The sequence below is a fragment of the Neofelis nebulosa genome, chromosome X (assembly GCF_028018385.1).
Source record: "Neofelis nebulosa isolate mNeoNeb1 chromosome X, mNeoNeb1.pri, whole genome shotgun sequence".
Taxonomy (NCBI): domain Eukaryota; kingdom Metazoa; phylum Chordata; class Mammalia; order Carnivora; family Felidae; genus Neofelis; species Neofelis nebulosa.
In genome coordinates, this window is record NC_080800.1 from 127,233,385 (window position 1) to 127,260,957 (window position 27,573).

General features: G+C 55.1%; 2 protein-coding genes and 1 pseudogene across 2 annotated transcripts; 1 reads left to right on the top strand and 2 right to left on the bottom strand.

Annotated features, from left to right (window-relative positions):
* The first annotated feature begins 8,571 nt into the window (after window positions 1-8,571).
* On the top strand, window positions 8,572-9,974 carry LOC131502802 (cancer/testis antigen 1-like). Its single transcript, XM_058713823.1, has 3 exons — window positions 8,572-8,951; window positions 9,278-9,406; window positions 9,657-9,974. The coding sequence occupies exons 1-3, from the start codon at window positions 8,689-8,691 to the stop codon at window positions 9,793-9,795; spliced, it is 531 nt and encodes a 176-aa protein (XP_058569806.1). The 5' UTR covers window positions 8,572-8,688; the 3' UTR covers window positions 9,796-9,974.
* A 1,436-nt stretch (window positions 9,975-11,410) lies between these two features.
* LOC131502911 (cytochrome c oxidase subunit 4 isoform 1, mitochondrial-like) lies at window positions 11,411-12,120 on the bottom strand (annotated as a pseudogene).
* A 6,659-nt stretch (window positions 12,121-18,779) lies between these two features.
* On the bottom strand, window positions 18,780-20,175 carry LOC131502207 (cancer/testis antigen 1-like). Its single transcript, XM_058712836.1, has 3 exons — window positions 19,797-20,175; window positions 19,348-19,476; window positions 18,780-19,097 (listed from the first exon to the last, which is right to left on the bottom strand). Exons 1-3 carry the CDS (start codon window positions 20,057-20,059, stop codon window positions 18,959-18,961), a joined length of 531 nt encoding a protein of 176 aa, XP_058568819.1. The 5' UTR covers window positions 20,060-20,175; the 3' UTR covers window positions 18,780-18,958.
* Between the last annotated feature and the right edge of the window lie 7,398 nt (window positions 20,176-27,573).

Consider the following 27,573-nt stretch of genomic DNA (forward strand, 5'->3'; position numbering starts at 1 on the left):
TTTTGTGTCCGAGTTTCTTCTCAGTTCCTGCGCCTCCACATTTTCTTACCTGTGTTCTGGTGTTGGAAGGGAGGTTCTGGGAATCGTAGTCCAGCAGCCCAAGCTTATCCAAGACGACTCAGGGAGAGGAAAATCGGGTCCTGTATTCAGCGGTAAAGACTGCTGACGTTTTGGAATACGTTCTTAGTTGTATTTACCCATTAAATGGATAACAACGTATAATGTATGCATTTTCCAGTTTAGCGTTAACTTTTCTCCGGATCCTTTTTTGTTTTGTTTTGTTTTTGTTTTTCCCCGTTGAACGTACTAGCTTTCCCACTCCCTAAGAACCCTTCAAAAACTGTTATCCAGGAGACACACAAATGTATTATTACATAATGTTGAGCAGTCCGGTCGTTCTCAGCTTTGCCCCTGTTATGGGTCGTGTGAGTCAATGGGATTCTTGAACAGAAGTCTTTGCGCGAACAGTTACTTCCTTCAGATCGTTTCCAAGAGGTAGAATTCCCGCGTTCTATAGCTTCTCGGCACACGAGTGCTCTCCAGAAAAGGCGCCCCGCCGCCACAAGTCTGGTCTCCCCGCACCACCAACCAGTAGGGTGGCTTCCTACCGAAGTAGAAGACTCCTTTTGTACCAGGGAAATAAGCACGGAAACACTAGAGTAGGAGTTTTGGGGCTTACTGGCCTTGTTTCCCATGAGCAAGGGAGTGGTGCCACAAGTGGCTACGGGTTTGGGGGCGGGGTGGGGGGTGGTTAGCTCCCTCTGAATAGCTTGTGTCTTGGAACCTCGCTAAACAGGAGTGCTAGCCTCACGAGGGTTCCCTCGGAGTTTCTACATGCATGGTCATGATCTCTGTAAGCAAACACGGTTTTGGTTCCTTCCTTTCCGGCCTTTCCGGGGCTACGGGGGCGGGGGGAAGGAACAGGCTGACACTGGACAGATGGGAAGCAAGAGCAGGAAGGCACATCGCAGAGAACCAAATCCTGGATCCAGCCATGCCTGAAGACAGAACTACCCGCCCCCCGCCCCCGCCACGATCGTTCAGTTACACACATCCAGAAACTCTCCCTTTGCTTAAGCCAACATGAATCCTTTTTTTCTTCTTTCTTTCTTTCTTTCTTTCTTTCTTTCTTTCTTTCTCTTTTTCTTTGAATGCTTTTATTTAGTTTTGAGAGCAAGACAGAGACAGCGTGAGCGGGGAAGGGGCAGAGAGACAGAGAGGGAGACACAGAATCTGAGGCAGACTGCAGGCTCTGAGCTGTCAGCACAGAGCTCGACGCAGGGCTCAAACCCACGAACTGTGAGATCGTGACCTGAGCCGAAGTCAGACCTTCAACCGACTGAGCCACCCAGGCACCCCCGTCGTGAATACTTTTTATTGCTTTTCTTTTTGTCTTTCTTCACTTGCAATAGAAAAGTCTTGTCCTTTGGGGCGCCTGGGTGGCTCAGTCGGTTAAGCGTCCGACTTCGGCTCAGGTCACGATCTCGCGGTCCGTGAGTTCGAGCCCCACGTCGGGCTCTGTGCTGACTGCTCAGAGCCTGGAGCCCGTTTCAGATTCTGTGTCTCCCTCTCTCTCTGCCCCTCCCCCGTTCATGCTCTGTCTCTCTCTGTCTCAAAAATAAATAAATGTTAAAAAAAATTTTTTTTTTAAAAAAAGAAAAGTCTTGTCCTTTATTGAATTGAGGAACCGTAGGTTTTCTTGTCACTTCACCTGAGAACGTGGCTCTCCTTTCTTTTAACAGAGAAACTGGGCTCTTTAAGTTCACAAAGGCATTGGCTCCTAGCTGGTAGGCCTTCAAGCCGTATGGTGGTAGAGTCTTCTGTGGGTAAGAGTCCAGAGAGGGAGGGGAGGGGCTGCAAGGGGCAGCTGGAGGAAAGGGACAAAGAGAAGGGGCACTGGGACCCACCCTTTCCGGATAGGGCTCCCAAGACTGGCCCGGAATTGTGGGGCCAGATCGTCAAGAGACCGGAACTTAGTGTGAGCCTCCCTCCCTCTCCCAGCAAAGCCCAGAGTTAGGCCACCGCCCTGGCCCCACAGACGGACTGCTGAAGGTGCCGGGCGGCCTTAACACGTCAGTCAGGTCACAAAACAAGTCGATTCCAACGCGTCCCCGGGCTCCCCTCCCAGAGACTAAGCCAGAGCCCTTCCCCGAGGCCCGCCGAGTCAGATGTGTTCCGGCCCGCATCTTCCACGGCCTCCTTCCCTCCCCTCTCCACCTTGCTCACTCGGATCCAGCCACACTGGCCTCCTCCCTTCTCTGAAACACACCAGGCCCAGGCCTGCCTCGGGACCCCTGCACTGCCTCTTCCCTGCCTGGAACTCTCTTCCCCCGGGGTTCCATCTGGCCCACTCAAATAGCATTCCTGGCCGCTCTCCTTAAGGTTGCGTCCCACGCTCTCCCCACCTGCATTACTTTCACAGGTGTCGGGGGGTAAGAAGCAGGTGGGCCCGTCAGCATGGAGGTGCACCTGCGGCAGCAAAGGGTCGTGGGACACGAAGGAAGGAGTTTGGGTGCCGTCGATGACCCTAGGGAGTCTTGAACGGAGCGGGACGGGATGCAACTTACGTCTTATCAGGTTCCCAGTGCCTGCTGCGCTGGGAAGGGGACGAGGGCAGGCAGGACAGAAGTGGGGAGACTGGCACGCAGGCGAGAGACCCCCAGGCTGCGGCCAGTGGAGGTGGGGAGAAGGGAACGGGTTCCGATTGGATCTTGACGGGAGAGCCACCGGGGTTTGCTGACACGGATCGGATCGGACGTGGCCCTGGACCTCCTCAGATGCGCGGGACCCCTGCAACGGGTCACCCTTCCTCCCACCAAGGGAGCCCAGCTCCTCCAGAGTCCTACAGCCTCCCCACCTGCTTCCCTGCTCGCCGACCACCCACCTGCCACACACTGCCACCGTTTTCCCGACGTTTAATTCAGAAACAAGGTTCCAGGAACAACGACAAAGAAGCTCATGCCAAAACAGAGGGGACAGCTGGGTTTCCGGGACCACGCGCCGGGGCCAGATTCCTCGGAGGGGGAAGAGGGAACAGAGGGGTAAGGCACTGCCGCCTCGGCCACTCGGGGCGGGCGCAGGACAGGGCAGCGGGGGTGAGGGGTCCGGGCCGAGCGGGCACCACGCCGAGGAAGCTGGGCGCTCGGGCCTGGAGAAGGAGACTTCCAGAGCCCCCAGGCCCACGTGGGGCCCTGGCACGAACCCGCTCATAGCTCCCCAGGTGCTGGGGACAGGGCGCCCGAGAAAGGTACGGTCCGACCCCCGAGAAGTCCGGAGGGGATGCCGGGACCCAGCCGCGGGGAGACCCCTGGGCGCAGCCACAGTCTGGGGATGGCTTCGCCGCATCACCCTGGGCGGCCCCCTCCTCGCCATCAAGTGCTGCTGGTGTCGGGGGCCCCTGCTCGGACCCGGCGGGGCCGGCCACGGCCAGGGGCAGGTGCCAGAGGCGAGGCTGAGGCTGACCGTGCCACCAAGGAGCCAGGACGACCCAAGGACAGAAGGGGCGTGAGGTTGTCCACATCCCAGAGAAGGGGCACGTGGTGACAGACGGACACGGTGAGGTGCAGATAAATTAAATCAATAGGTGGTTGGGGGTATAAACAGGAAGAGGGGGCAGGGGCTGGCACGACCCGGGGGCACGAGGGTAGGAGGGCGGGGATATTGCTGCTGCCAGGGTCAGGACCCTTGGTCCTGTCACCACCGCCCCCACGCAGGGCCCAAAGAAAGGCACTAATGAGGGGGCCCGGGTGTGCGCAGGGCACGAGAGACCGGTGACCACCCCATCCCCGCCCCCGTGCCACCCGATCCAGGGCTCGGCCCCGAGGTCACCTCAGGCCTGGGACGCCCCCTCCTCACCGGTTCCGCCACCCTTAGCTGTTGCCGCACACGAGGCTGATGGTCTGTTCCAGGTTTTGCCGCAACTTAGGCTTCCGACAGGAGGCGTCTCGGTCCAGAGCGGTGAGGACCTGGGGGAGGAGGGCCCCCCCGGAGCCGGGCTGGCGAGGAGGGGCCGCTCCCTCCCTTGCCAAGCCGTCCTCCCCTGCCTGAGCTCTTCTGTCCCTCCTGCGTCCACGCGCCCCGCTCTCTGCGGGTCCCCGGCACGTGGGAAGGGCTGCAGCCCCCCACCTCTGCACACGCTGCGACTTGGCCACCCCGAAGCCACCGCCTTCTCTGCTCGGCGGCCACAGTGCGGCCCTTCCCGGGAGTGGTTTGGACCCGCTGTCCCCAAACGCCCCGTCCCCTCCTGGCCCACACCCCACACCCCATCTCCCCAACCCCTCCTGAACCCCAACCCCGCACCTCATCTCCCCGACCCCTACTGACCCGGAATCTGCACCCAACCTCCAGGTCCCCTCCTGACCCCCACCCCGCACCTAATTCCCCAACCTCTCCTGATCCGGAATCTGGACCCAACCTCCAGGTCCCCTCCTGTACCCCACCCCGCACCCAATGTCGCCATCCCCTCCGGACCCCCATCTGCACCCCGCACCCGATCACCTTGTCCCATCCTGACCCCCACCCGCCACCCGAATTTCCCGGCCCCTCCTGACCCACTCTGCATCCAATCTCCACGTCCCCTCCTGACCCCCACCCCGAACCCCAAATCCCCATCCACTCCCGATCCGGAATCTGCACCCAACCTCCAGATCCCACCTGACCCCCACCCTGCACCCAATCTCGCCATCCCCTCCTGACTCCCACTGACACCCCGCACCCGATCACCTGGTCCCTTCCTTTCCCCCACCCGACACCCGAATTTCCCGGTCTGTCCTGACCCCACCCCGCACCCAAGCCCCATCCCCTCCTGAACCCCAACCCCACACCTGATCTCCCTATCTGCTACTGACTTGGAATCTGCACCCAACCTCTGCGTTCCCTCCTGACCCCCACTCCTGCCAAGCACCCGATCACTTCGTTCTCTCTTGTCCCCCACCGCCACCCTGCACCTGACTTCCCCGTCCCCTCCTGACTCTTACCCTGAACCCGATCTCCCTCTCACCCCCCGACCCCCACGCCACACCCGACCTCCCCATCCAATCCTGATCCCCACCCCTACCTGGCACCCGATCTCCATGACTCCTCCTCACACCCACCCCTCCACCCACCTTGCTGGACACTCGTGACTCCCACTCCACACCTGATATTCCTGTGTCCTCCTGACCCCCACCCTACCCCCCATCCAACCTCCTCCATCCTCTTGACCCCCACTGCCCACTCAACCTCCCCGCCCCACCTGTCCCCCACCCCACACCAAAACTCGTCATCCCCTCCTGACCCCAACCGCCACCCCGCACCCGATCACCTCGTCCCCTCCTGACCCCGATCCCATACCGCACCCGATGTCCCCATCCTTTCCTGACACCCACCCCGCACCAGACCTCCTTGTCTTCTCCTGACTCCCACCCAACCGAAACCCGAATTTCCCGGCCCCTCCTGACACCACCCCGCACCCAACCTCCCATCCCCTCCTGACCCCCACCCTGCACCCCAATTCCCCATTGACTCCTGACCCAGAATCTGCATCCATCCTCCACTTCCCCTCCTGACCCCTGCTCCTACCAAGCACCCGATCACTTTGTCCCCTCGTGTCCCCACTGCCAACCCGCACCCGACTTCCCCATCCCCTCCTGACACCCACCCCGCACCAGACCTCCTTGCCCTCCCTTGAGCCTTTTGATCCCTTCCTCTATACTAAAACGAGGTAGGTCCAGCATTTCTAACCTGTTCATGGTGAGCCGCCTTTAGGTCCATGTTGCAGCCAAACAAACAAACAAACAAACAAACCTTTAGAGACCTTTCTAATTCCTGGAGATGCAATATTAAATGAAGGATGTCTGCTTAGCGAGCCCACATCAATAAATTTGGCCCGATCCAACTTTATGTCCCTTCCACCATTGTCCCACACCCTCAGTATCTATTCCCACACGTGTTCCCCAGATTTCTGTCTGTATAAATTAGAAAAGTCAAGTCATTCTTTTGGAGTGGAACATACCTCCTCATGTGTCACCCTTTGTAACTTGCCTGTAGGGGCCTGCTGGGACTTGAGTCTACTTATAGGTCTAGAAGCAAAAAGGGGTGGTGGGGGTAGGTCCTGAAGAGAATCAGCATTATCTTGCATGGCAACTGCCTCGGGGAGGCCATTATGGTTTCCTTGGGCAATGTGTGGTTAGTCCCCTCAGAGGCGGGTGGAGAGGCCTATACCACTGTCAGCTAGGAGGCTGCTGCCACTGGGGGTAAATAGGCCACTTCTTCTGGGGATGGGGAGGCCATTTCCACTGGTAAAGAAGACTCATCAGAATTTAGGGGCCCAGTGGGGCACCTGGGTGGCTCAGTTGGTTAAGCGTCCGACTTCGGCTCAGGTCATGATCTCGCAGTCCGTGGGTTTGAGCCCCTCATCAGGCTCCGTGCTGACAGCTCAGAGCCTGGAGCCTGCTCCGGATTCTGTCTCCCTCTCTCTCTGCCCCTCCCCCGCTCACACTCTGTCATTCTCTCCCAAAAATAAATAAATAAATAAATAAATAAACAAACAAACATTAAAAAAAAAAAGAATTTAGGGGCTCAATGCCCCCAGCTTCAGCAGTGTCTTCATGTAGTCTCCATCTCAACTTAGAGGATCCCATTGTTTCCCAATCAATGGCCTCAGTTTCACAGCAGGCACGCTTCAAGTCTGGGAGTTCAACTTGCATTATAGTTCAGTTAGTTGCACTTAGGTTCTGCATTTGAATTTTCAGCAGTTTTGGCTCTGTGGCTACAGAACGTTAGGATTTCTTAAAGGGCACACATAGAAGCCCCTAGGCCAGTGATGTGGTGTTTGAGCTGGGAATTCAAATCTCTGAGCTCATCCTTCCATTTAACCACGTTCCCAAACCACATTAGGAGCTACCAACCAATGTCATTATATTTGTTAGTTTTCCAAAGAGGTTCAAAAGTATCATAGAAGAGTCACCCAGCTCCTTGTTTCTTATAAGTAGTTGATTAGGAGTAGCCAGTGCATGTATTTTGCATATCTCTATCAGCTTATGTCACAGGCTACCAGTGTTCTCTTTGCTACCAGAAACAGTCATGAGCATCTTTAAATCTAATCAGATTGGAGCCAATTCCAGAAACCTCGGAACCAATTCCGAGAACCCATCCTTAAAATTCTGTTCCTCTAGAACCACTCCTGGTACCAAATCTGTATTAGTCAGGGTTTTCCAGAGAAGCCAAGCCAACAGATAATTCATTCATTCAGATTAGATGATAGATAGATAGATGATAGATAGATAGATAGATAGATAGATAGGATAGATGAGAATGGAAGCTGAGTGGTCCCATGACCTGCTGCGGGCAAGCTGAGCGGGAGACCCGGCAAAGCTGATGGTGTAATTCAGCCTGAGTCTGAAGGTCTGAGAACCAAGGGAGCTGGTAGCAGTGTAAATGCCAGTCCCAGGGGGCAGGACAAGGTGAGATGTGATGTCACAGCTCAACAGTGAGGCAGAGGAAAGGCCTGGGGAAGAGACCAAATTCCTCCTTCATTCCTCCACTTTTTGTTTCATTCGGGCTCTCAGTGGATTGGACGATGCCTGCTCAACATTGGGGGTCTACTTTACTGAGTCCACAGAGTCAAACGCTCATCCCATCCGGAAGTACCCTTGCAGACACACCCAGAAATAACGTTCTGTCAGGGTACCCTATGCCCAGGCAAGCTGATACATAGAATTAGCCATCGAACCCAGTGAATGAGCTGCTTTTAGGAGCGTGACCTCAGCATGCATATAGTCACCACTCTTTGACACAGGTGACTGCCCAGTGGGACTGTGTACTGCACAGAGTATCTGCCTTTCTCTGTATAGAATGGGGGCCAAAACCATAAGTGACAAAGAAACCATCTATAACCGACTATGTCAAAATGTAAACGTTTTGTTCTGCAAACAGTACCAATCAAGAAAGTGAGAAGACAACCCATAAAATGGGCGAATGTATTTTAAAATCACGTTTGATAAGGGACTTCTATCCAGAACATATCAATAGCTCTTGCAACCGAGGAATGCCGTTATTCTTAGAAACGGGAAAGTTTGAGATTGGCAGACACTTTGTAAAACGATCCAACTTCCCTCAGCTTGCCACCCTCCACCCGCCATGTATCGATGGGGCAATTTAGACGCACCGAGGGACCGCAGGGATACCGGCAGATTCTTTCCCTCAGTGCACACTTCTCCAAGTCCTAACCATGGTGGCCAGTGTCCCCACAAAGCTAAGGCAGCCACGTCTTGACCGCATTACCCGTGCCACATTTGCCCCTTTTTCTGTCCCCCTTTGTTTGGCGTCACTCCACCTTCCGCCAACCCCACGCTCCTGCTCTAACCCTCCGTCCAGAATAGGAGGGGCCTGTTTGCCCAGGCGCGCGAGGGAGACTGAGTTGCGTCGCGTACTAGGGGCGGGGCTTCGTCAGGGAGCCCTGGCTCTCCAGCGCTGCCGACGACGACGACGGCGGGGTCTCCCTGGCGGCCCGTGGGCAGTCGGGCCAGCTTGGCGGGAACCAATCCCATGCCAGAAACCTCACCAGAGGTCTGTCTGCGCAGGCGCCCTGGGTATCCCCAGCAGCCTTGCGCACGGAGGGGCGGAGCTTCGTGAAGCAGTCCCAGCGCCTCAGCGGTCGGCGGGGCGCGCGGTTTAGCGGCGGCCTCTGAGCGGGCGGGTGTGGGGGCCATGCAGGCCCCGGGCGACGGCGCGGACGGCGCGGACGGCGCGGACGGCGCGCAGATCCTGGACGACGGCGCCGGTGGTGCGACGGGTAGTGCTGGCTCGTCCAGTGGCCCCGGAAATCCCGGAGGCCGGGACGGCACCGCGAGGTCGGGCACCGTGGCTGGGGAAGCTCCCCAGGTCGAGGGGGCATGGCCCGGCCCAAGGCAGGGGGAAGAGGCTTCGGCCTCGGCCTCCGGGGAAGCCTCAGAAAAGCAAGTGTTGGAATTGTATCCTTTCCAAGGAGCTCCCGAGGTCGGGGGGCAGTGGGGAATGGCCGGGAGGGGAGGCAGGTGGGGGCCCCGGTGGATGGGCGGGAGAGGTGTCGGGGACTTGCGGGGGCACAGAAGGGAGGTGGGGGTGGGGGTGGGGGTGGGGGGGCCGAGGGAGGCTGGAGGAGGCAGCTGGGGGTGCCGTGATGCACGTTTCCCGAAGGGGCGGCCGAGGTGGTCTTGGGTGGCCCTAAGGGCGGTCCGGGGGAAGGCGGGCCTCCGATGGGCAAGGAAGCCTCCTCCATGAGGTCCACCCAGATATGCCTTAACCGAATGTCCACCAGTGCCCTCACGGTGCCTTTCCTGTGTTACGTGGATGCGGAGCTGACCTACCAGTACCTGACCTCGAGTGCCGAATGCTACCACGAAGCGGTTCACACGGAGCTCACGGTGATTGGCAGTGACTTGTTTATGTAAGTTCTAGAAGGGGCTGGCGGGAGGCAGTGGGGAGCTGAGGTAACCTCTGCCCGACGGCCACTTCGGTTGGAGATGTGCAGACACCAAGGGCTTGGTCTAAGGAGGCACATGGGGCCCCGGGTCTGTGGCAGCCTCAGGGGTTGCTCTAAGGGAGACACGGAGGAGTAACCTTGAGGGGGGAGATTGGAGTGAGGAGGGCCAGGAGTTCTCAAATCTAAAGTGATTTCCTTTTCCCCTTACTTTTAGCCGACTAACTGCTGAAGACCCTGTCCTCCTGCAGATTTCCACCGCCTCCTTGCTCAACCAGCTTTCCATGGTGGTGCAGACCATGCAGCACTTGGTGCCCGCGATTTTTTCTAGGCCTCGGCCTGGAAAAGGGGGCTGAGTCCATGACAGTATCCAGTGGAAGGCCATGTGCCCTTCCCCAGGGGCATGACCTTTGCAGTAGTTGCCGCTTTATTTCTGGGGCTTAGTTATTTGCCTGTACTGGCCCGTGGGTGCTCTGTGCCCACTTGTTTTGATTGCTGCTTAAAGAATACAGATAATAAAACTGAGTTAATGTTCCGTATCTGAGTTTCTTTTCAGCACCCAGATTTTCTTCCACGTGTCCTCAGGTTGGAGGGGAGGTTCTGGTTCTAGTACTCTAGTACAAGGCAATCGAATACAATTGACGAAATGAAAGGAAATTAAGATTGCTTGGGTCCTGTCATTCAACATTGACAACTGTCAGGATTTCAGAATACTCTCGTAGCTTTAGGGTTGTAGGAATACGTTAAATGTGTAACAGTCGTAGCAAGGAGTAAGCTTCTTCAAGTTTAGCCTCAGTTTTTTTTTTTTCCCTGAAACATTTTTGGGCTTTCCCTCTGTCTAAAACTTCTTCAAAAATATCTTATTGCATGGATACGTACAAGATGTATTATGATGCATTTGTTCAACACTTCAGTTTTTCGCAAGTTTTTTCCTATTACACATAATGTTTTGGTGGGATTCTTGCATATAAGTCTCTGCGTGAATGGCTGTTTTCTTAAGATGGATTCCAAGAGGCAGATCTATCATACAGAATGGCTCTCCAGAAAATGTGCCAGAATTCTGGCACCAGCAGAATGGTGGTTTCCCCGCATCCCTGTCGTGGCTGGATCTGTTTTCTGCCACAAGAAGAAACTCAGTTTGGGTGCAGCCACTCTGGAAAACAGTGTGGAGGTTCCTCAGAAAATTAAAAATAGACCTACCCTATGACCCAGCGGTAGCACTGCTAGGAATTTACCCAAGGGATACGGGAATACTGATGCATAGGGGCCGTTGTACCCCAATGTTTATAGCAGCACTCTCAACAATAGCCAAAGTATGGAAAGAGCCTAAATGTCCATCAACTGATGAATGGATAAAGAAATTGTGGTTTGTGTACACAATGGAGTACTACGTGGCTCCATTGAGAAAGAATGAAAACTGGCCTTTTGTAGCAACGTGGATGGAACTGGAGAGTGTGATGCTAAGTGAAATAAGCCATACAGAGAAAGACAGATACCATATGGTTTCACTCTTATGTGGATCCTGAGAAACGTAACAGAAACCCATGGGGGAGGGGAAGGAAAAAAAAAAAGAGGTTAGGGTGGGAGGGAGCCAAAGCATAAGAGACTCTTCAAAACTGAGAACAAACTGAGGGTTGATGGGGGTGGGAGGGAGAGGAGGGTAGGTGATGGGTATTGAAGAGGGCATCTTTTGGGATGAGCACTGGGTGTTGCATGGAAACCAATTAGACAATAAATTTCATATATTAAAAAAAAACCTCAATTTGCATGAGCAAAGAACTTAGAAACACTAGAATAAGAACGTTGTGCTTTCCTGGCCTTGTTTCAAATCAGAGAAGACAAGTGCTGGGACAATTGGTCGGTCGGGGTGAGTGAGGCAGAGAGAGGCAGTGTAGCATAGTTTGGGGAAATATTTTTTGTCACGTAAACTGCTCACCTGTTAGCATCGGTGCTGCGACACAACAGTTCCCAGCAAGTACACCGAGCTGCGTGGAGGTTGCAGGACAAGGCGAGGCTCAGATGGCCGAGTGGCGGGCTACTGTTTCTTCCACGCGTTTTTGTCGTAGTCCCGCTTGACTGAGAAGCCCTGGATCGGGCTGGCCTTCCAAGTCGAGCATCCTCTCGGTCTGCTTGGCCACCCACTCCTCTTCAGAGGTTGCGGGATGGGGCCGTACACGCAGTGCTTCTCCCAGATCAGAACGAGAGCAGCGGCTGATGGAGAGCATGGTGGTGCCTACAACCGTCTTCTGCTTGTTTGTGCTCCTGTTCGTTTCAGCCAAGCTCTCGTTGAACTGGATGTGGCGCGATTCAGCTTTTTCGTCAGTGGAGAGGATGCTGCAGGAAGGCCTCTTCTCTTTCACGGCCTTCTGGCTGGCGGACGTTGTCGATGTGGGCCACGGCAGGCAGGGGATAGTCACGCCATTCGACATAACTCGAGAGAGCGTAGTTTTCACTCTTCATGACGCTTCCACGTGCTCCAACACTGAGGTGGAAATTCCTCACTTGCCAATTAGGCGAACCACTCTGGTAGCCAGAATTCTGCCACTAGTGCCTGCTGTGCTTGTGGTGACCACCCTGGGAAAATAGAATGAAATCAAAATCTTCTGTGTGCAGGCGCTACGCTACGCTCCCGACCCACATCGTCATGTGTAATTCTCAGGACAGCCTGGTGAGCTGGGTACTGTCGTCTCTACACCGGTTCTAGGTGAAGAATGGAGGCCGACAGAGGCCGGGTCTGTTTGATTCAAGCACCTACTGTCTTAGCCACCCTATCCCTCCAACCTCAGCACAGTTGAGTGGAGCCACCAGGAGACTGGGAGAGTGTTTTTCCTTCTTCCGGCTCCAGGGAACATCCATGTGACTAATGAAAAACGCAGAAATGGGCAAATGCAGGCAAAGTAGGTAAGAATTGAGGAGAACACGGGGCGCCTGGGTGACTCAGTCTGTTAAGCGGCTGACTTTGGCTCAGGTCACGATCTCACAGTTAGTGAGTTCCAGCACCTTGTCGGGCTCTGTGCTGACAGCTCAGAGGCTGGAGCCTGCTTCAGATTCTATGTCTCCCTCTGCCTCTCTGCCCCTCCCCTGCTCACGCTCTGTCTCTCTGTCTCTCTGTCTCTCTCTCTCAAAAATAAATAAACATTTTTAAAAAATTAGAAAGAATTGAGGAGAACATAAGGTTGATAAGAATCCCAATCCTGGCTTTGCAGTGGCTTCTCTATACTCCCAGGTCCTTTTGTACCTTGAAATCTTCATTTGGCCCTCTTTGAAATGGAGGGCACAATGGGGGTACCTGTTTCCCTCTTCCCCCTGCCCTCTTCCCTCGACTATGAAGAGGGCTCTTCTCAGGCATTTTTCCTAGCTGAGAAAAAAAATAGAACCAAATCATCTGCCAACCCAGAAAAAGTCTCCACAATTGTGGAAGCAAAACAGTTTTCTCATTGAGTAGGCATTGCACCAGAATGTGATGCGCATCACAGGCAATCTGCTAAGAGATTCCAAAGACAGGGAGCTTTCACCCTTTTGTATAGGTAAGCGGGTAGAGCTCATCACGTGTTCTCAACATCCACCACAAGTAGACCTCAAGTAAGAGGACGTGACGCCACCAGGCCCCGCACATAGTTCATCCTCAATTTCCCTGGGAACTGGGGTGGCCGTGTGTATTAGGTCGTGGCTGTTTCAGACGGCGCGTTTGTGTTCCCTCCCCCACATTAATATGCTGAAGCCCTAGACCCCGGTGTGGCTGTATTCGGAGATGGGACCTTTGAGGAAGTAAGTTTAAATGAGGTCACAAGAATGGGGCTCTGGTCCAATAAGACTGGTGTCCTTATAAGAGAGACACCAGAGAGCACCCCCCTCTTCCTCTCCCTCCCTCCCCGCCCCTACTCCCCCGCTCTCTCCTCACCTGCACTGAGGAGAGGCCGTGTGAGGACAGAGGAGAAGGTGGACCTCTACAAGCAAGGAAGCAAATTCTCACCAGAAGCTGAATTTGCTGGCACCTTGATCATGGACTTCTAGCATCCAGAACTGTGAGAAAATAAATTTCTGTTGTGTAAGCCACCCAGTGTGAGGTACTTTGCTATAGCAGCTTGAGCAGACTAATACAATTAATCGGCTTTATCCAAGGAAAAAATAAGCTTTTTCATATCTTTATGACAGGAGCTAGTTTTGCAGCTTGGAGCAAGGTGCCTACTGAAGTTAGGCTTCTACCCTCCCACAGCAACTGAAGATCAGGACACAATCTTGCTTGATGTTTACGTTCCAAAGAGATGTTTCCCAGGTCCTTGAAGAACACATTCCTGGGTTATAAAGATGGCAAGGGGCTCTTTTAGCCTTTTTTTCCTTAAATTTATTTATTTATTTATTTATTTATTTATTTATTCATTCATTCATTCAGAGAAGGAGTGGGGGAGGGGCAGAGAAAAAGGGAGACAGAGGATCTGAAGCGTGCTTTGTGCTGACAGCAACAGAGCCCGATGCAGGGCTCAAAGTCATGAGCCATGAGATCATGACCTGAGCTGAAGTCGGATACTCAAGCACTGAGCCACCCAGGCGCCTCTACCCTTTAAAAATACTACCTATTTTCAAAGAAACAAAGAAAGAACTTACAAGTCGTGTAAAGTAAATGCTTTAAGGAAGGGGAGGGGACCATCTCTTCCCATATTTTCAACAGGGAGAATGAAGCCTTTTACTTTATTCTTTTTTAATAAGCTCTATGCCCAATGTGGGGCTCTAACTCATGACCCCGAGATCAAAAGTCACATGTTCTATGGACTGAGCCAGCCAGGTGCCCCTAAGCCTCTTATTTTTTTTTTATTTTTTATTTTTTAATATATGAAATTTACTGTCAAATTGGTTTCCATACAACACCCAGTGCTCATCCCAAAAGGTGCCCTCCTCAAAACCCATCACCCACCCTGCCTTCCCTCCCACCCCCCATCAACCCTCAGTTTGTTCTCAGTTTTTAACAGTCTCTTATGCTTTGGCTCTCTCCCACTCTAACCTCTTTTTTTTTTTTTTCCCTTCCCCTCCCCCATGGGTTTCTGTTACGTTTCTCAGGATCCACATAAGAGTGAAACCATATGATATCTGTCTTTCTCTGTATGGCTTATTTCACTTAGCATCACACTCTCCAGTTCCATCCACGTTGCTACAAAAGGCCATATTTCATGTTTTCTCATTGCCACGTAGTATTCCATTGTGTATACAAACCACTGACACTCCCACTGACACCCCGCACCTGATCACCCGGTCCCTTCCTTTCCCCCACCCGACACCCGAATTTCCCGGCCCTTCCTGACCCACCCTGCATCCAACCTCCACGTCCCCTCCTGACCCCCACCCCGCACCCCAAATCCCCATCCACTCCCGATCCGGAATCTGCGCCCAGCCTCCGGGTCCCACCTGACCCCCACTCTGCACCCAACCTCCCATCCCCTCCTGACCCTCACCCCATACCCGACCTCCCTGTCCCGTCCTGACCCCTACTCCTCACCTGACCTCCTCATCCACTCTTGACCCCCAACCCTACCGAGCACCCGATCTCCCTGACTCCTCCTGACCCCCACCCCCCACCCAACTTCCTGGTCCCCTCCCGACTCCCACCCCGCACCTGACATTCCTGTGTCCTCCTGACACACGCCCCCACCCCGCACCCGACTTCCTTATCCCCTCCAGACCTCCAGCCCGCACCCTTTGCCAAATCTTCCCGTCTCCTCCTGACCCCCACCCTGCACCCCGTACCCCATCTCCTCATCGCCTCCTGACTCCACCTCACACCTGGTCTCCCCATCCTCTCTGGAACCACACCTCACATCCCATGTCCCTGTCCCCTCCCAAGTCCCACCCTGCACCTGACTTCCTCGACCCCTCCTGACCCGCGCCCCACACCGACCCTGTCTTTGCAGGTCTTCAGGATCTCGCTGTCAAACACAGTGAGCATTCTAGGGCCTCATCGCCCTTGACCATCAGCAGCACCCCGGGGAGAGGATCACTCTCTCCTCCCTCCTGACCACCTCCTTCCTGCCCCCAGTGTGTGTGTGGGTGTATGTGTGCGGGTGGGTGTGTGTGTGGGTGGGTGGGTAGGTGTGTGTGCGGGCGCGCACGTCTCACTCCTGTTCCAGGAGGCCACCCTGCAGTCTTAGGGTCCCTCCCTCCCCTCCTCAGTCTCTGCCGCCGGCTCCCTCTCTGCTCTGCCACCTCGGAGTGTCCCAGGACCCCAGGGCTCGGTGCGTGGGCCACTTGTCCCCCTATACCGGCTCTCGGCTGCCCGTGGCCAGCTCGTGCAGGCTCGGGGCTCTCTGGGCCTTGTCCTGGGCCCCAGATTTGTATCGTCATCGCAGACATTTGCCCACACTGCAGACTCCTGTATCCAGCTGCCAAGTAGACATCTCTATTCAGATTTGAGTAAGATAACTCAAATTTAACACGCAAAAAATGATGTCCACTCTTGCACTCTTGTTATGTTTAACCATAACAATAATAGTACTGAGTGAAATAGCCTAAGGGAAGCTACAGAAACCTGTAAAGAAGCCTTAAATATGCATTGGTCCACTGTTGTTAATAAATACTTGTGTTTTTTTTTTAACTTGTTGAGAATATCAAAGTTTTGTTATAATTGGAAAATACCTTTCCTTGCCATTTCTTCATTTTATCTTTGCTCCTGGTCTTTTGGTATAGAGTGGCTTAAAACCTTTTTGTTTACGTGATCCATTGTTTCAGTATAATTTGCGGTTTGCATTTCCTATGAAAGGCCTTCCTCAGTATAAAATTACAAAAATATTCACTGAGAACATCTTCTGGTACTTTAAAACTTTAACATCCTGGGAGGTAATTTTCGTGAGAAAGAACATTGGTATGTAAGTTTGTTTTCTTTCCAAAAAGTTTTAGTCAAGGTGTCCCAAACCACTTAGCGAATAATCTGTATTTCTCCCTTGAGGTGAAATGTCATCTTCAGCAAATTCTAAACCCCCCTTCAGTTTAATCTTGCACTTTTGTTGTTCCAGCTAATTTAGGTTGGGTGGGACAGGATGGCCTGTCTAGGGCAATGATCTGAAGGACATGGTCTGGAACATTGGGAGTGAAGGGAGGAAAGAGAGAGGAGGGGAGAGGAAAAGGAGGAGGAGGAGGAGGGGGAGAGTGAGTAGAAGAGAAGGGAGGGAGGAAGAGAGGAAAAAGGACAGAGGAGACATAGAGAAACTCTCCCAAGCAGAGGAAATTGGTTTCTTCTGGAATGCCAGGAGGCAAGCTCACAGAAGTGTCAGCCGGGTGACATTTCAGAGGGATTTGTGGTTCTCCAAGTCTTCCCAACAATGTCAGATATCCTCGTGACCACTGTGAGGAAGCCACTCTTTGGTGCTCTTGCATTAAGGACAGAGACGCGGGGAGGTTGGAGACCCAGCTACCATTGCAATGGCAATGTAACAACAACTCTCAGGACCTTTTCTGAGGTGGGTTTTCTTGTCGTCTCCACACTTTGGCTGCCTGTGCTAAGGGACCCCACCAGCAAGGTCAGAGAGAGGCCGGAAGGTTCCTTCTGGGTCTGGACGCAATCATGTCAAGATTGGAGTAGTGGTTCCCAGGCTCTGGGTTACCCGAGACCATCAGACGTGACTGTGTACCACGTGGTCACCTTTAAAAATGGCTTCCCGGCAGCGTGTACCCAAACTCTACCTAGAGTTTGCCTTCGGAGAACACATGGTCCAGGTTGAGCACTGGTGACAGTTGGGTTCTCTGCTTCCCTGTCCTGCGATGTGAATGGGAGTCTGTTGGCCTCCCCCAGTTTCACCCAGTAAGTCATTGCGGATCACCCAAATCACCCCGCATTTCCTGAGTCTGTTGCTTGAAACCCACTGACCGTTCTCATCTGTATGAGTTGGAGTACTTTGGTTCTAAGAGACAAAACGCAGCTCTAAGTGGGAAGGGAAGTGCTCATTGGTGAGACGCCCACGTATACACAGAGGGTCCTGCTGGAGTGTGCAGCACACCACTGATCAGCACAAGTGTGTGAGCAAACCATGTGAAGCCAGAGAAAGAACCATCTTAAAGGAGGAAAGGTAATTGTGCCGACCCCGCAAGCAGGACAGAGACTGGTGGCTATCCCCACTGGCAGGGAGGACAGACCTCATAATTCTGGAGGCCTTGGGCAGGGCACTCAGAAGGGTCTTGCCTCAGTAGTGTAGCGGGAAAAACGAATCCTCCACTGAGCTGTTCTGGTCCCACGCAGCAAATCTTCAAAAGCCAAGACTCAAAAGGAGCAATCTTTTCCCACTCACTTAACAGCATCCCTGAGCAAAGCTCATGACTATGTTTAGGAATACAAAGACATCCAAGGACACCTGGGTGGCTCAGTTGGTTGAGCGTCTGACTCTCGATTTTGGCTCAGGTCATGGCTCCAGGGTCGTGGGTTCGAGCCCGGAGTCGGGTTCTGTGCTGAGCGTGGAGCCTGCTCAAGATTCTCTCTCTCACCCTCTGCCCCTCTCCCCCGCTCTCTCTGTCTCCAAAATAAAAAGAGAAAATTCTAACCTTTAACACAGGAATACAAAAACATCCAGAACCCAAGGAAAAATCACACTGTCTGGCATCCAGCCCAACATTACCAGGCATGCAGAGAAGCAGGAGGATCCAACCCGTGAGGAGAAGACAAATCAAGCAATAACAGGCATCCAGATTGGCAAGAAAGAAGAAAAACCGCCCTCATTCTCAGACGTGATTACGTATATAGAAAATCTAGTGGCGGGGCGCCTGGGTGGCGCAGTCGGTTAAGCGTCCGACTTCAGCCAGGTCACGATCTCGCGGTCTGTGAGTTCGAGCCCCGCGTCAGGCTCTGGGCTGATGGCTCGGAGCCTGGAGCCTGTTTCCAATTCTGTGTGTCTCCCTCTCTCTCTGCCCCTTCCCCGTTCATGCTCTGTCTCTCTCTGTCCCAAAAATAAAAAAAAATAAAAAACGTTGAAAAAAAAAATTAAAAAAAAAAAAAAAAAGAAAATCTAGTGGCGTCTACAAAAGAGCTATCAGACTAATCAGGGACCTTAGCAAGTTTTCAGGATTCAGCATATTTTAGAGAGAGCTACTTTAAGAACATGTACACATTAAAAATAAGAGGTTTGGGGAAGATGGCGGCGTAGGAGGACGCTGGGCTCACCGCGCGTCCTGCTGATCACTCAGATTCCACCTACACCTGCCTAAAGAACCCAGAAAACCGCCAGAGGATTAGCAGAACGGAGTCTCCGGAGCCGAGCGCAGACGAGCGGCCCACGGAAGAGGGTAGGAAGGGCGGCGAGGCGGTGCGCGCTCCACGGACTGGCGGGAGGGAGCCGGGGCGGTGCTGAAAAGAAACTCAGATACGGAACATTAACTCAGTTTTATTATCTGTATTCTTTAAGCAGCAATCAAAACAAGTGGGCACAGAGCACCCACGGGCCAGTACAGGCAAATAACTAAGCCCCAGAAATAAAGCGGCAACTACTGCAAAGGTCATGCCCCTGGGGAAGGGCACATGGCCTTCCACTGGATACTGTCATGGACTCAGCCCCCTTTTCCAGGCCGAGGCCTAGAAAAAATCGCGGGCACCAAGTGCTGCATGGTCTGCACCACCATGGAAAGCTGGTTGAGCAAGGAGGCGGTGGAAATCTGCAGGAGGACAGGGTCTTCAGCAGTTAGTCGGCTAAAAGTAAGGGGAAAAGGAAATCACTTTAGATTTGAGAACTCCTGGCCCTCCTCACTCCAATCTCCCCCCTCAAGGTTACTCCTCCGTGTCTCCCTTAGAGCAACCCCTGAGGCTGCCACAGACCCGGGGCCCCATGTGCCTCCTTAGACCAAGCCCTTGGTGTCTGCACGTCTCCAACCGAAGTGGCCGTCGGGCAGAGGTTACCTCAGCTCCCCACTGCCTCCCGCCAGCCCCTTCTAGAACTTACATAAACAAGTCACTGCCAATCACCGTGAGCTCCGTGTGAACCGCTTCGTGGTAGCATTCGGCACTCGAGGTCAGGTACTGGTAGGTCAGCTCCGCATCCACGTAACACAGGAAAGGCACCGTGAGGGCACTGGTGGACATTCGGTTAAGGCATATCTGGGTGGACCTCATGGAGGAGGCTTCCTTGCCCATCGGAGGCCCGCCTTCCCCCGGACCGCCCTTAGGGCCACCCAAGACCACCTCGGCCGCCCCTTCGGGAAACGTGCATCACGGCACCCCCAGCTGCCTCCTCCAGCCTCCCTCGGCCCCCCCACCCCCACCCCCACCTCCCTTCTGTGCCCCCGCAAGTCCCCGACACCTCTCCCGCCCATCCACCGGGGCCCCCACCTGCCTCCCCTCCCGGCCATTCCCCACTGCCCCCCGACCTCGGGAGCTCCTTGGAAAGGATACAATTCCAACACTTGCTTTTCTGAGGCTTCCCCGGAGGCCGAGGCCGAAGCCTCTTCCCCCTGCCTTGGGCCGGGCCATGCCCCCTCGACCTGGGGAGCTTCCCCAGCCACGGTGCCCGACCTCGCGGTGCCGTCCCGGCCTCCGGGATTTCCGGGGCCACTGGACGAGCCAGCACTACCCGTCGCACCACCGGCGCCGTCGTCCAGGATCTGCGCGCCGTCCGCGCCGTCCGCGCCGTCCGCGCCGTCGCCCGGGGCCTGCATGGCCCCCACACCCGCCCGCTCAGAGGCCGCCGCTAAACCGCGCGCCCCGCCGACCGCTGAGGCGCTGGGACTGCTTCACGAAGCTCCGCCCCTCCGTGCGCAAGGCTGCTGGGGATACCCAGGGCGCCTGCGCAGACAGACCTCTGGTGAGGTTTCTGGCATGGGATTGGTTCCCGCCAAGCTGGCCCGACTGCCCACGGGCCGCCAGGGAGACCCCGCCGTCGTCGTCGTCGGCAGCGCTGGAGAGCCAGGGCTCCCTGACGAAGCCCCGCCCCTAGTACGCGACGCAACTCAGTCTCCCTCGCGCGCCTGGGCAAACAGGCCCCTCCTATTCTGGACGGAGGGTTAGAGCAGGAGCGTGGGGTTGGCGGAAGGTGGAGTGACGCCAAACAAAGGGGGACAGAAAAAGGGGCAAATGTGGCACGGGTAATGCGGTCAAGACGTGGCTGCCTTAGCTTTGTGGGGACACTGGCCACCATGGTTAGGACTTGGAGAAGTGTGCACTGAGGGAAAGAATCTGCCGGTATCCCTGCGGTCCCTCGGTGCGTCTAAATTGCCCCATCGATACATGGCGGGTGGAGGGTGGCAAGCTGAGGGAAGTTGGATCGTTTTACAAAGTGTCTGCCAATCTCAAACTTTCCCGTTTCTAAGAATAACGGCATTCCTCGGTTGCAAGAGCTATTGATATGTTCTGGATAGAAGTCCCTTATCAAACGTGATTTTAAAATACATTCGCCCATTTTATGGGTTGTCTTCTCACTTTCTTGATTGGTACTGTTTGCAGAACAAAACGTTTACATTTTGACATAGTCGGTTATAGATGGTTTCTTTGTCACTTATGGTTTTGGCCCCCATTCTATACAGAGAAAGGCAGATACTCTGTGCAGTACACAGTCCCACTGGGCAGTCACCTGTGTCAAAGAGTGGTGACTATATGCATGCTGAGGTCACGCTCCTAAAAGCAGCTCATTCACTGGGTTCGATGGCTAATTCTATGTATCAGCTTGCCTGGGCATAGGGTACCCTGACAGAACGTTATTTCTGGGTGTGTCTGCAAGGGTACTTCCGGATGGGATGAGCGTTTGACTCTGTGGACTCAGTAAAGTAGACCCCCAATGTTGAGCAGGCATCGTCCAATCCACTGAGAGCCCGAATGAAACAAAAAGTGGAGGAATGAAGGAGGAATTTGGTCTCTTCCCCAGGCCTTTCCTCTGCCTCACTGTTGAGCTGTGACATCACATCTCACCTTGTCCTGCCCCCTGGGACTGGCATTTACACTGCTACCAGCTCCCTTGGTTCTCAGACCTTCAGACTCAGGCTGAATTACACCATCAGCTTTGCCGGGTCTCCCGCTCAGCTTGCCCGCAGCAGGTCATGGGACCACTCAGCTTCCATTCTCATCTATCCTATCTATCTATCTATCTATCTATCTATCATCTATCTATCTATCTATCATCTATCTATCTATCTATCTATCTATCATCTAATCTGAATGAATGAATTATCTGTTGGCTTGGCTTCTCTGGAAAACCCTGACTAATACAGATTTGGTACCAGGAGTGGTTCTAGAGGAACAGAATTTTAAGGATGGGTTCTCGGAATTGGTTCCGAGGTTTCTGGAATTGGCTCCAATCTGATTAGATTTAAAGATGCTCATGACTGTTTCTGGTAGCAAAGAGAACACTGGTAGCCTGTGACATAAGCTGATAGAGATATGCAAAATACATGCACTGGCTACTCCTAATCAACTACTTATAAGAAACAAGGAGCTGGGTGACTCTTCTATGATACTTTTGAACCTCTTTGGAAAACTAACAAATATAATGACATTGGTTGGTAGCTCCTAATGTGGTTTGGGAACGTGGTTAAATGGAAGGATGAGCTCAGAGATTTGAATTCCCAGCTCAAACACCACATCACTGGCCTAGGGGCTTCTATGTGTGCCCTTTAAGAAATCCTAACGTTCTGTAGCCACAGAGCCAAAACTGCTGAAAATTCAAATGCAGAACCTAAGTGCAACTAACTGAACTATAATGCAAGTTGAACTCCCAGACTTGAAGCGTGCCTGCTGTGAAACTGAGGCCATTGATTGGGAAACAATGGGATCCTCTAAGTTGAGATGGAGACTACATGAAGACACTGCTGAAGCTGGGGGCATTGAGCCCCTAAATTCTTTTTTTTTTTTTTTTAATGTTTGTTTGTTTGTTTGTTTGTTTATTTATTTATTTATTTATTTATTTATTTATTTTTGGGAGAGAATGACAGAGTGTGAGCGGGGGAGGGGCAGAGAGAGAGGGAGACAGAATCCGGAGCAGGCTCCAGGCTCTGAGCTGTCAGCACGGAGCCTGATGAGGGGCTCAAACCCACGGACTGCGAGATCATGACCTGAGCCGAAGTCGGACGCTTAACCAACTGAGCCACCCAGGTGCCCCACTGGGCCCCTAAATTCTGATGAGTCTTCTTTACCAGTGGAAATGGCCTCCCCATCCCCAGAAGAAGTGGCCTATTTACCCCCAGTGGCAGCAGCCTCCTAGCTGACAGTGGTATAGGCCTCTCCACCCGCCTCTGAGGGGACTAACCACACATTGCCCAAGGAAACCATAATGGCCTCCCCGAGGCAGTTGCCATGCAAGATAATGCTGATTCTCTTCAGGACCTACCCCCACCACCCCTTTTTGCTTCTAGACCTATAAGTAGACTCAAGTCCCAGCAGGCCCCTACAGGCAAGTTACAAAGGGTGACACATGAGGAGGTATGTTCCACTCCAAAAGAATGACTTGACTTTTCTAATTTATACAGACAGAAATCTGGGGAACACGTGTGGGAATAGATACTGAGGGTGTGGGACAATGGTGGAAGGGACATAAAGTTGGATCGGGCCAAATTTATTGATGTGGGCTCGCTAAGCAGACATCCTTCATTTAATATTGCATCTCCAGGAATTAGAAAGGTCTCTAAAGGTTTGTTTGTTTGTTTGTTTGTTTGGCTGCAACATGGACCTAAAGGCGGCTCACCATGAACAGGTTAGAAATGCTGGACCTACCTCGTTTTAGTATAGAGGAAGGGATCAAAAGGCTCAAGGGAGGGCAAGGAGGTCTGGTGCGGGGTGGGTGTCAGGAGGGGATGGGGAAGTCGGGTGCGGGTTGGCAGTGGGGACACGAGGGGACAAAGTGATCGGGTGCTTGGTAGGAGCAGGGGTCAGGAGGGGAAGTGGAGGATGGATGCAGATTCTGGGTCAGGAGTCAATGGGGAATTGGGGTGCAGGGTGGGGGTCAGGAGGGGATGGGAGGTTGGGTGCGGGGTGGTGTCAGGAGGGGCCGGGAAATTCGGGTTTCGGTTGGGTGGGAGTCAGGAGAAGACAAGGAGGTCTGGTGCGGGGTGGGTGTCAGGAAAGGATGGGGACATCGGGTGCGGTATGGGATCGGGGTCAGGAGGGGACGAGGTGATCGGGTGCGGGGTGGCGGTTGGGGTCAGGAGGGGATGACGAGTTTTGGTGTGGGGTGGGGGACAGGTGGGGCGGGGAGGTTGAGTGGGCAGTGGGGGTCAAGAGGATGGAGGAGGTTGGATGGGGGGTAGGGTGGGGGTCAGGAGGACACAGGAATATCAGGTGTGGAGTGGGAGTCACGAGTGTCCAGCAAGGTGGGTGGAGGGGTGGGTGTGAGGAGGAGTCATGGAGATCGGGTGCCAGGTAGGGGTGGGGATCAGGATTGGATGGGGAGGTCGGGTGTGGCGTGGGGGTCGGGGGGTGAGAGGGAGATCGGGTTCAGGGTAAGAGTCAGGAGGGGACGGGGAAGTCAGGTGCAGGGTGGCGGTGGGGGACAAGAGAGAACGAAGTGATCGGGTGCTTGGCAGGAGTGGGGGTCAGGAGGGGACGCAGAGGTTGGGTGCAGATTCCAAGTCAGTAGCAGATAGGGAGATCAGGTGTGGGGTTGGGGTTCAGGAGGGGATGGGGCTTGGGTGCGGGGTGGGGTCAGGACAGACCGGGAAATTCGGGTGTCGGGTGGGGGAAAGGAAGGGACCAGGTGATCGGGTGCGGGGTGTCAGTGGGAGTCAGGAGGGGATGGCGAGATTGGGTGCAGGGTGGGGGTCAGGTGGGATCTGGAGGTTGGGTGCAGATTCCGGATCGGGAGTGGATGGGGATTTGGGGTTCGGGGTGGGGGTCAGGAGGGGACGTGGAGATTGGATGCAGAGTGGGTCAGGAGGGGCCGGGAAATTCGGGTGGCGGGTGGGGGTCAGGATGGGACAAGGTGATCGGGTGCGGGGTGCAGATGGGGGTCCGGAGGGGATGGCGACATTGGGTGCGGGGTGGGGTACAGGAGGGGACCTGGAGGTTGGGTCCAGATTCCGGATCAGGAGAGGTTGGGGAATTAGGTGCGGGGTGGGGGTCAGGAGGGGACCTGGAGGTTGGGTGCAGATTCCGGGTCAGTAGGGGTCGGGGAGATGAGGTGCGGGGTTGGGGTTCAGGAGGGGTTGGGGAGATGGGGTGTGGGGTGTGGGCCAGGAGGGGACGGGGCGTTTGGGGACAGCGGGTCCAAACCACTCCCGGGAAGGGCCGCACTGTGGCCGCCGAGCAGAGAAGGCGGTGGCTTCGGGGTGGCCAAGTCGCAGCGTGTGCAGAGGTGGGGGGCTGCAGCCCTTCCCACGTGCCGGGGACCCGCAGAGAGCGGGGCGCGTGGACGCAGGAGGGACAGAAGAGCTCAGGCAGGGGAGGACGGCTTGGCAAGGGAGGGAGCGGCCCCTCCTCGCCAGCCCGGCTCCGGGGGGGCCCTCCTCCCCCAGGTCCTCACCGCTCTGGACCGAGACGCCTCCTGTCGGAAGCCTAAGTTGCGGCAAAACCTGGAACAGACCATCAGCCTCGTGTGCGGCAACAGCTAAGGGTGGCGGAACCGGTGAGGAGGGGGCGTCCCAGGCCTGAGGTGACCTCGGGGCCGAGCCCTGGATCGGGTGGCACGGGGGCGGGGATGGGGTGGTCACCGGTCTCTCGTGCCCTGCGCACACCCGGGCCCCCTCATTAGTGCCTTTCTTTGGGCCCTGCGTGGGGGCGGTGGTGACAGGACCAAGGGTCCTGACCCTGGCAGCAGCAATATCCCCGCCCTCCTACCCTCGTGCCCCCGGGTCGTGCCAGCCCCTGCCCCCTCTTCCTGTTTATACCCCCAACCACCTATTGATTTAATTTATCTGCACCTCACCGTGTCCGTCTGTCACCACGTGCCCCTTCTCTGGGATGTGGACAACCTCACGCCCCTTCTGTCCTTGGGTCGTCCTGGCTCCTTGGTGGCACGGTCAGCCTCAGCCTCGCCTCTGGCACCTGCCCCTGGCCGTGGCCGGCCCCGCCGGGTCCGAGCAGGGGCCCCCGACACCAGCAGCACTTGATGGCGAGGAGGGGGCCGCCCAGGGTGATGCGGCGAAGCCATCCCCAGACTGTGGCTGCGCCCAGGGGTCTCCCCGCGGCTGGGTCCCGGCATCCCCTCCGGACTTCTCGGGGGTCGGACCGTACCTTTCTCGGGCGCCCTGTCCCCAGCACCTGGGGAGCTATGAGCGGGTTCGTGCCAGGGCCCCACGTGGGCCTGGGGGCTCTGGAAGTCTCCTTCTCCAGGCCCGAGCGCCCAGCTTCCTCGGCGTGGTGCCCGCTCGGCCCGGACCCCTCACCCCCGCTGCCCTGTCCTGCGCCCGCCCCGAGTGGCCGAGGCGGCAGTGCCTTACCCCTCTGTTCCCTCTTCCCCCTCCGAGGAATCTGGCCCCGGCGCGTGGTCCCGGAAACCCAGCTGTCCCCTCTGTTTTGGCATGAGCTTCTTTGTCGTTGTTCCTGGAACCTTGTTTCTGAATTAAACGTCGGGAAAACGGTGGCAGTGTGTGGCAGGTGGGTGGTCGGCGAGCAGGGAAGCAGGTGGGGAGGCTGTTGGACTCTGGAGGAGCTGGGCTCCCTTGGTGGGAGGAAGGGTGACCCGTTGCAGGGGTCCCGCGCATCTGAGGAGGTCCAGGGCCACGTCCGATCCGATCCGTGTCAGCAAACCCCGGTGGCTCTCCCGTCAAGATCCAATCGGAACCCGTTCCCTTCTCCCCACCTCCACTGGCCGCAGCCTGGGGGTCTCTCGCCTGCGTGCCAGTCTCCCCACTTCTGTCCTGCCTGCCCTCGTCCCCTTCCCAGCGCAGCAGGCACTGGGAACCTGATAAGACGTAAGTTGCATCCCGTCCCGCTCCGTTCAAGACTCCCTAGGGTCATCGACGGCACCCAAACTCCTTCCTTCGTGTCCCACGACCCTTTGCTGCCGCAGGTGCACCTCCATGCTGACGGGCCCACCTGCTTCTTACCCCCCGACACCTGTGAAAGTAATGCAGGTGGGGAGAGCGTGGGACGCAACCTTAAGGAGAGCGGCCAGGAATGCTATTTGAGTGGGCCAGATGGAACCCCGGGGGAAGAGAGTTCCAGGCAGGGAAGAGGCAGTGCAGGGGTCCCGAGGCAGGCCTGGGCCTGGTGTGTTTCAGAGAAGGGAGGAGGCCAGTGTGGCTGGATCCGAGTGAGCAAGGTGGAGAGGGGAGGGAAGGAGGCCGTGGAAGATGCGGGCCGGAACACATCTGACTCGGCGGGCCTCGGGGCAGGGCCCTGGCTTAGTCTCTGGGAGGGGAGCCCGGGGACGCGTTGGAATCGACTTGTTTTGTGACCTGACTGACGTGTTAAGGCCGCCCGGCACCTTCAGCAGTCCGTCTGTGGGGCCAGGGCGGTGGCCTAACTCTGGGCTTTGCTGGGAGAGGGAGGGAGGCTCACACTAAGTTCCGGTCTCTTGACGATCTGGCCCCACAATTCCGGGCCAGTCTTGGGAGCCCTATCCGGAAAGGGTGGGTCCCAGTGCCCCTTCTCTTTGTCCCTTTCCTCCAGCTGCCCCTTGCAGCCCCTCCCCTCCCTCTCTGGACTCTTACCCACAGAAGACTCTACCACCATACGGCTTGAAGGCCTACCAGCTAGGAGCCAATGCCTTTGTGAACTTAAAGAGCCCAGTTTCTCTGTTAAAAGAAAGGAGAGCCACGTTCTCAGGTGAAGTGACAAGAAAACCTACGGTTCCTCAATTCAATAAAGGACAAGACTTTTCTTTTTTTAAAAAAAAAAATTTTTTTTAACATTTATTTATTTTTGAGACAGAGAGAGACAGAGCATGAACGGGGGAGGGGCAGAGAGAGAGGGAGACACAGAATCTGAAACGGGCTCCAGGCTCTGAGCAGTCAGCACAGAGCCCGACGCGGGGCTCGAACTCACGGACCGCGAGATCGTGACCTGAGCCGAAGTCGGACGCTTAACCGACTGAGCCACCCAGGCGCCCCAAAGGACAAGACTTTTCTATTGCAAGTGAAGAAAGACAAAAAGAAAAGCAATAAAAAGTATTCACGACGGGGGTGCCTGGGTGGCTCAGTCGGTTGAAGGTCTGACTTCGGCTCAGGTCACGATCTCACAGTTCGTGGGTTTGAGCCCTGCGTCGAGCTCTGTGCTGACAGCTCAGAGCCTGCAGTCTGCCTCAGAT

Bases quoted from the DNA above. Each gene is read 5' to 3' on its own strand.
- LOC131502802 (XM_058713823.1), top strand. From the start codon at position 8,689: ATGCAGGCCCCGGGCGACGGCGCGGACGGCGCGGACGGCGCGGACGGC. The intron at 8,952-9,277 runs GTATCCTTTCCA...AATGTCCACCAG, and splicing joins GAAAAGCAAGTGTTGGAATT to TGCCCTCACGGTGCCTTTCC. The intron at 9,407-9,656 runs GTAAGTTCTAGA...CCTTACTTTTAG, and splicing joins ATTGGCAGTGACTTGTTTAT to CCGACTAACTGCTGAAGACC.
- LOC131502207 (XM_058712836.1), bottom strand. From the start codon at position 20,059: ATGCAGGCCCCGGGCGACGGCGCGGACGGCGCGGACGGCGCGGACGGC. The intron at 19,477-19,796 runs GTATCCTTTCCA...AATGTCCACCAG, and splicing joins GAAAAGCAAGTGTTGGAATT to TGCCCTCACGGTGCCTTTCC. The intron at 19,098-19,347 runs GTAAGTTCTAGA...CCTTACTTTTAG, and splicing joins ATTGGCAGTGACTTGTTTAT to CCGACTAACTGCTGAAGACC.